The 8385-nt window shown below is 46.9% G+C and overlaps 1 protein-coding gene across 1 annotated transcript in view; it reads left to right on the top strand.

The window, feature by feature from the left end:
- Nucleotides 1–519: 519 nt before the first annotated feature.
- The window catches only part of GNAL (G protein subunit alpha L), a 166810-nt gene continuing 158944 nt past the window's right edge, over nucleotides 520–8385 (top strand). Inside the window, exon 1 of the mRNA XM_015855233.2 lies at nucleotides 520–1032. Coding sequence (XP_015710719.1) covers nucleotides 570–1032 — 463 coding nt within the window. The 5' untranslated portion in view covers nucleotides 520–569. The remainder of the gene's footprint in view (nucleotides 1033–8385) is intronic.

Genomic DNA, 8385 nt, shown 5'->3' with positions numbered 1-8385 from the left:
GCCGGGCGGGACCAAAGAGCCGGCTGGCTGTCAGGGGCTCGGGCCCCGGCCCTCGGCCGCCTTCAGGGCACAGCTCCAGGGCTTCTCCCGGAGGGGCTCGGGGTGTCGCAGCGGAAAGGCGGCCCGGGATGAGGGCAGCGGCCTGCGGTAGGCGACGGCCACCTCCCCGCTTACCTCTCCGCCCGCCTGCGCAGGGGGCGAGCGATTCTCAGCCCGCTCTGCGTGTGCCGGCGTGAGTGTGTAAGCGTGTCGGCGTGAGTGTGCGCGGGCGGGGTGCCCCCGCCCCTCCCCGCCGGCGCCCGGCGCTGCGCGGTGGGCTGGCGCTGGGGTATTTACGGTAAGGTGGACCCGGCGGTGGCAGCTCGGCGTCAGGTGATCGGCGCGGAGGAGCCCCCCGGGGAGGAAAATGCAAGATGGCCCGGCGGGGCCCTGAGGGGCTCCGCGGCGCCCCCTCCCCGCCCGCCCGCGCCCCCCGTCGCCGCCGCCGCCCCGGCGCGTAGGGCCGGCGGGAAGCGCCCAGGCTATAGCCCCGCTGAGCCGCAGCGCGTCCCCGGCAGGGGCACCGAGCCATGGGGCTCTGCTACAGCCTGCGCCCGCGGCTCTTCGGCGACGCCGGCGGCGGCGGCTCCATCTCGTCCAGCGCCGGCGCCGCCTCGGAGCCCGAGCCGCCGACCGAGCCGCACGCCGCCCCGCAGCCGCAGCCTCTGGGCGAGGGCGCGCTGCTCCGGCCCGGCGGCAAGCCCGGCGGCGGCGAAGCGGACGGGCCGCCGCTGCTGCTGCAGAACGGCGGCGGCAACGGGGCGGCCCCCGAGCGGCCGGCGCTGCCCAAGGCCGGCGGCCCCGGAGGGGGAAAGGCGGCGAGGCAGCAGCAGACGCAGCACCCGCCGGCGGCCCTGCAGAGACCCTGGGAGAAGCTGCGCCTGGAGGAGCGGGAGGCGGAGAAGGAGGCGAGGAAAGTCAGCAAGAGCATCGACAGGGCGCTCAAGGAGCAGAAGCGGGAGTACAAGCAGACGCACCGCCTGCTGCTACTGGGTACGTGCGGGGCTGGCGGGCAGGTGTCCGGCGGGGCTGCCGCCGCCCCCCTTTGTCTCCCCGCGCCCCTCCGGCCGCCCCCGGCCCTGCCCCGGGCGGTCTCCACCCCCTGTCGCCCTCCTCCTCCTCCCCTCTCCCTCTCCTCCCCCGCCGGGTTGCGGTCCTGCCGGGGCGGGCGACTCCTCCCCGGCGGCCGGGCGAGAAAAGGGGGGAAAGATGGCCACGGTGGGACGTGCGCCTGAGGGTGGGCCGCCCCGGCTGCGGGTGGGGAAGGGGGGCGGTGGGCGCAGCCTCCTCGGGCGGGGTGAGGGCTCCGGGGGACGTGGTCGGGTCTGTTCCTCGCACAGTCTTGGCCGCAGGATGCCGGCCCTCAATCTCTGTCTTCGGCTACGATCCCCGCTTTTCGTCTCCGAGGTGCTACGTGCGGTCTGTTGCTGCGCTGCTCTTTCTAAGCATTAGTTAATGGCCCTCTCCAGAGGCTTTGTACCAGCTGATACATTTACAGTACGAAAAACCACAGGGGTATCTCGTACAAGCATCTCATTTCCTGCAGGAAACAGAACAGTCATACTGCAGGGCTCTTTATGGGTTGTGCGAAGGGCTCGTTTGGCCTCTTAACCGCGGCTGTAAATCGCTAATTTCTCGTAGCATGGAAATACTGATGTCCTCCTGCGTTGGCCTGTCTTCACAAAGTTCTGCTGCGTGGAGTTCTGGGGGGTTATTGGTGTTTATTGCAGATACTGGGTGGGTATCGTATGTCTTTAGAAAGCTGTTTCCGTGCTGTTGGATTCCTTTGGTTCCGTTGGTGTGTGAGGGGAGGAAAAGATAAAAAACATGGCAGCGCACAAAAGGTGTGAGCAGTGTCTGCTGCCAGGACTGTAGTGCTCCAGTTCTGAAAACAAATCCTTGGCTCTATTATTATCCCTAAAATGCCAGCCTGGAGAATACCAGCACAGCTTGTAAAAGGAAAGAGGAAGAAGATGTAATTCCTGCTCTGTGGAATTAATAATTTTCTTGGTAAATCCCTCTTCCTGATGCTTGAGATGGTCTGGTATTTATTTTCAAACACCATATTCCATTTTAAAAAGGGGTATATTTAGAGATCTCCATGATGTCGGAAAGTGTGTTGTTGCCAGTATGGCTACAAGAAGGCAGATGCTGGTTGCCATCCTCCAGAGAGCAGTGGAACAAAGGGATCCTACCACATAGATGCTGCTGTAGTCCACAGCATGGGCGGTTGTCATAGTGAACCTGTGTGGCCAACACCTGTTTAGAAACAATGCAATTTAACACATACACCATCTCTACCTTGGCAACCTGAAAGAAACTCAATGCTAATCATACTCTTGCATGGAATTCTACGTTAAAATGCGTCCTAACTATAGGATGCTCTCCATCTCCATGTCACAGAGAGGAAATGCTGGAATATTGTTTCATCCCTAGCAGATCAGGGACTGACATAAATATCTGGTTTGGGTGTCGGGAGAGCTGCTTTGTGTAGCTATCTACACAGAACTGGAAACTGCTCTGGATAAGAAGAAAATGTTTAGGATGGTGGAAGTTTTATTTCTCAGAGAAGCAGCAAACTGAAATCGTATTGAAGAAGATAATTGTTTTCAGTCTTGCACAGGAAGAAGCCGTAGGATGAACACAAAGTTTCTTTAGAGGAAATAATATTGTCAGCGTGATGTTTCTACTATTACCGGTGGCAGATGACTTGATCCCTGTCCTCAAGATCTTCCTGGTGGCATGAAACTAGGGACATACCTCTGCTACGGGAAGGAGGAATGATTCACTGAATGTTGAATGTGATTTAATGTGAAGGAAATGCCTAGTAGAGGGGAATGGTGAGTGCAGTGATTTCAGAGCACCAGCACAGGATAAACAAAGTTGAGCAGCAGGGTCGGTGTGGCTTTTGTTTGTTTCTATTCTTAGGCATAACCTTGTAAATAACTGCTTCATTTTGGTTTGTCTTGTTTGTCTTACATTGGAACTGGGGTGAATTTAGAGGATTCATGTGAAATTCTGGAGAAAAATGTGTGTATTTTAAGGAGCAACTACTAAATCTCAGAAAGGTATGCAAGGGAAATGCACGGATAATCTCAAGAGTATTTAAATACCTCGTATATCAGAAGGGAAGCCTCTTCTATGAGTGTTTGAGGATGACCTTTGTGTAAAAGCACGCCAGTTCTCCATTTGTTATGTTAAATGGAAACAGTCTGCTTTGCTGTATCCCTTATCAAAAGATTATGAGTCCATCCAGGCTTTTTCTAGCATGCGTTGGTAAATGGTTCTCCAAGAACACCCTGCTTGACACAGCATCTCCTGTACCCGATTGGTGCTGCTTCACGTGATATTCTGAGCTCCCCCCCTGCCTCGTTCAGATGTGTTTTGTCATAAACAGGGATGGCGAGAAGGGGTGCGCGGCCAGGCTGGCATCCTCGTGAGAGCTGCCTGCATGCAGAAATGGCCATGTCTGTGTCAGGTGGCTGTGCTGCTGTGCTGGAATAACGGCAGATGAGGTTTTCATGTTGTATCTTTTTCATTTGTTTGTTTTTCCTTTTCTGCAACCAGATGAACTGAGATAAAACGGGAACCCGCTTTCCTCTACAACTGTCCATTTCCGGTTTAGTGTCTGTTTTAAAAAGAGAAGACTGGAAACTTTGATTATTATGTATTATTTGCTTTTTATTTTTCTAAGTGGAAATGCTCATCTGTGCAGGGTCCCAGGGAAGCTTTCACTAACCAGGAGATAAGGATTTTTCTTAAGCACGCATGAATATTGCACAGCCTTCCAAAGCACGGTCAGAGCATCTCAGCTTTTATTTTTGGCTATGGTTTCCATTTGGTCTTCTTTTTCCAGAGAACAACAAATACTCTCCAAGACTGTTTTTACTAGTGATTTCCTGTATAAACATTACAAATCACTTCATGGAGCCAGTTTAAGTTCTTGTTTCCATTCTTGTATTTTAAACTACTGTGGGAGAAAGTGATATTTGAGGGGGGGTGCTGGCTTTAAACATAGTGCTAGCCCTGGTGGTATAATTAAGGCTTATGTAATGTTCAAGTAGGCCATAGATGGAAGTCACCTTTTCCTGGATGGTTGTCCTCCAGCAACTTCTGGCTCTTGTTGTTTCCCTTTCTCCAGAGTCTCAGTTGCTGCCCTGATGATTTTCTCAGACAGAACCCATTCTTTTGCACTTCCTATCTAAACTGAAACTGAAAGTACTGTGAGTAAGAACTTTTCTTTTCAACAGAAACCAGAAGTAATGGTAGAGGTTGAAGAAAATGAGCATCTCCATTTTTTCCATTCATTTTCAAAAGTATCATAGTCTTTTCACGCAGTATTTAAGTATTAAGACTTGACAGTGAAATTTAGATGTTTCATCGCGTTTATGTGCAAAAGTGTGTGAAACATACAAAGACATATAGCCCCTTTTAAATCACAGTATGATCTGGGTTGGAAGGGACCTCGAGGATCATGTAGTTCCAACCTCCCTGCCTGGCAGGGCCACCAAACATACACATTTACTAGATCAGGTTGCCCAGGGCCCCGTCCAACCTGGTCTTGAACACCTCCAAGGACGGGGCATCCACAAATCATGGAAATCAAACATAGAGGAGCCATGTCAAGCTGGAGGGGGTCCTAAGCAGCAGATTCATCGAAGGTCAGATGTGTATAACATAACACCACAGCACAGCATTATTCTTCTTCATGATCAGATACCTTCTATTCACTGTTGGCTGAGCTGAACTGTGAAACTGTGCTGTGGGAAGGATGCCTGCTCTGACAGTGGCTTTTAGACTTAAGTTGCTGTTTAAGTCTAATGTGCGAGCAAACCCTCAAGCGCAATCTCCAAAATAACTTTCAAAATTAAAGTCAATAAATCTTATTTTTATTATTATTAAAAAATAGCTTTAATTCAAACTTTTAACCCCAACTCATGTTTATTGATTAATACCAGAACTTAGTTGAGCTTGATGTGCCAAGATGCTTCTTCTGTGCTTGGTGTGTTTCTCTGTTTCCACCAGAGGTTATGCCTGTCCCAGTCTGTAACTGCGCTGTGCACTACTGCTTTGCATCCCATGTACGTCTGTCTTGTCCTTGCAAAAAAAGCTCATTGATTTGTGTGGTTAGACTTAGGATCCCTACAGCCTGAAGTAATGGATATGCAATTGGCAGGAACAGATATTTTCAGGACTTTGAGACAATGCGCTGCAAGTACCAACCAGTCTAATAAAGCAGATGGATTTTGTAGTCCTTAATCCTTTGCATTGTTTGCATGAAAAACCCCTTTCTTGTTTGGTACCACCTCATGCTGTTGCATGAGGACAGCTCTGCTGCTGATACTCCCCAAGACCAACTTACAGTGATAGTCAGGCACTGGGCACTGTTGCTCTGGGTGTTCCACGAGAGTTTATTGTATCATATGTCTTTCCTAAGCAATCTAGGCTAATATCTTTTGTCCTTTGAAGTCATTGCTGCAGTTAGTAACTTCTAGGACTAGAGGGAATGTCCTCAAGTTGCACCAGGGGAGATTCAGGGTGGGCATTAAGAAATAATACTTCTCCATGAGAGTGGTTGGGTGCTGGAATGGGCTGCCTGGGGAGGTGGTGGAGTCACTGACCCTGGAGCTGTTGAGGGACATGGTTTAATGAGAACTATTGGAGATGGGTGGACGATTGGAGTGGGTGATCTTGTAGGTATTTTTCTACCTTGGGGATGCTATGAATCTATGATTCTCTGCTATGGGTTGACAGGAACTGAACTTGTTTCTCTTAGGGAAGGCTCTGGGGAGAATTCATTGTGATTTTCCAACACTTGAGGAGAGCCTATAAAGAGGACTGACTTTTTACATGGCCTAATAATGGTAGGACAAAAGGAAATGGCTTTAAACTAAAAGAGGAGAAGTTTAGGTTCTTTACTCAGAGAGTAATGAGGCACTGGCACAGACTTCATGAGAAACTGTGGATTCCCCACCCTTGGCCAGGTCAGATGGGGCTCTGGGCATCTCCCATCTAGTGGGTGGTAATGCTGCCCACATCAGGGGGGCATGAAAGTAGATCATCTTTGAGGTCCCTTCCAGCCTAAGCCGTAGTATGTAATTTTGACCAGTGCACATGCCTTTTTTTTCCCCTTCACAGTTTAGAAAAAATACGGTTTGAAACTTTGTTTCTGTGTTCATTGCTTTCTCTCATCCAATCTCTCACCCCCTGCTTCTTATTTCCAAGTTAATTCTATAAATAATAGCTAAATTGTTGGATTATTACTTGCATTTTAGCATTTGTTTTCTTAAGAGTCATGACTTCTTTTCAGCTTTCTTTTTGCGCCAGTCCTTACTTCAACTTTTGGAGTTGAACTCATTTTATTTATGTATTTATTTATTTTAAATCCAACAGTCTTGCAGAGCTGTGCAGGAAAACTGGCCCTTCCTCTGCTTTCCAAATGTAACATATTTGGTCAATTGGATACATTTTGCTTTCACTAAATGATCTGGGAATGGTTCTTCTCCATAAACTGTCACCTACTGGCAGAGGACTTAGTGGTGCAAGGAATATTTTGAGGTCTCAGAGCTGTCATTGCCCCCAGCAGAAGGGGTAGAAACTTCTGAATGACCATTTTGCTTGGGGAAAATCTTAACTTGTATGTCTCAAGTGTTTCCCTGAATTCTGTGTATTTTGAATGGGTTGTGTTGTTTTTTTTAATGCCTACTTTAAGAAAAGATTATTACTAGACACTTGTTGGGCTGAACAAAATGGAGCCCAGAATAGATCTTATTCAGCCAATTGAATAGGACCATGGTCTAGAAGAAATCTAAAGCTGCCTTTCCTCTGAAGATGCAGATCTACTTTTTAAAGATGGAAAATGGATTTCCATAGTTATTATTTACATTGTTTTTATTAAAAATATTTTTCACAAATGGTTGAAATCATTTTGCTGTTTTCAAGATTTGTGGCCTTGGGTGGCTCTTCAACTCTGTGAAGTACTGGCTCTGCTGCAACAATCAACATCTTCAATTTTATGGGCAGCAGCTTTGTCTTACTGTTCTGCTGCTTATAACTGTCTGACACAACTGGTTTTAAATACTTTGTATGTTTTCTTTCATTGATTTATGGTACTACTAGTCATAAATCTGGGAGTTTGATTTTTAATACCCAGGCATGCAAGGTCTGGAAAAAATGCAGCCTCGTACCTGACCTGCGCACATCATGTTTGGGCCTCTTTCAGAAGCAGATGAGCATGTTCAAGATATTGCCCAGCAGTGTTCACTGTTATCCCTTTTGCATCCTTTGATTCCCTGTACATCAGCTTGTCTCATGTAGTTTATCTGCACGCAAATATGGAATAATACTTTAAGGACTTAAATCCTTGCTGGGTGAGCTGTATTGAGAAAGAAAGGTGTGCTGTTTGGAGCTAGAATAAATAAAAGCTATTAGGAAAAGATTTATTTTTTGTGTTCATATGTGGAGGATCCAAAAATCCAAGTAAAACCCTGTCACTTAATGCTTATAACATAAGACGTGACATCATTCAGCCATAGTGGAAGGTCTTAACTGGTCAGTATCTTTGAAGCCAAACTTCAATTGCTTCCTCATGATCTGGAATTCTCCTTCTGTTTGTTTTTAAAGTTTAAATTTAAAATTGTAGATTCCACTTATGCTTAAAGTAATGTTAAATTTCAAGAAAAATAAATCATTCTTTCTGAAATACCAATACTGTAGTAAGTCAAGTCCAGGTCGTATTTTAAATTCTGTAATATTATCTTCAACATAATTTTAGCCAAGAATTTACATCATGTGGGAACAGTGTGAGTTTTCAAATGTATAGAACTGTTTAAAAGTAGAGAGCAGGTGCTGGTTTGTTTGGGTTGTTGTTGTTAGTTTTTCTGTTTGTTTGTTTAGTTGTTGGCTTGGTTTTTCAACATTTAAAACAACTAGAAATGAAAAGTCTTTAACTTTTTCTCAATAGGCAATAGCATTTTGACAGTTTCTTCAAGGAGGCTGCACTACTATAAAGGGCAGCATGGAAGCTCTTCTCAGCCATCAAGTCCAGCTCATTGCCTAGTTGGTCTTCAGAAGTGGAGCAAAGGAAAAGCTTCCCTCTGTGATTTGGCTTAGTACATACAATGTACATACAAAGCAAGATGGAAAATATCTGTAACAACAATCTGACAGTAAATTGAGTCCCCATTCTCTGCTGATATCACTTTTCCAGCCCCTCTTCCTTACTTATTTGAGAAATGCCTACTTTTTGATACATGTAATGTAACCTGTATTTAATTTCTGTCATGTGAATTAAAATGGGTAGAAACAGTTTTATTTTTCCATTATGAAGAACAAAGAGTAGGTTAT

This window comes from Coturnix japonica, chromosome 2 (genome assembly GCF_001577835.2).
Source record: "Coturnix japonica isolate 7356 chromosome 2, Coturnix japonica 2.1, whole genome shotgun sequence".
NCBI classification, from domain to species: domain Eukaryota; kingdom Metazoa; phylum Chordata; class Aves; order Galliformes; family Phasianidae; genus Coturnix; species Coturnix japonica.
The sequence above is the reverse complement of the archived record's forward strand: the minus strand, read 5'-3'. Positions and strand labels throughout refer to the sequence as shown.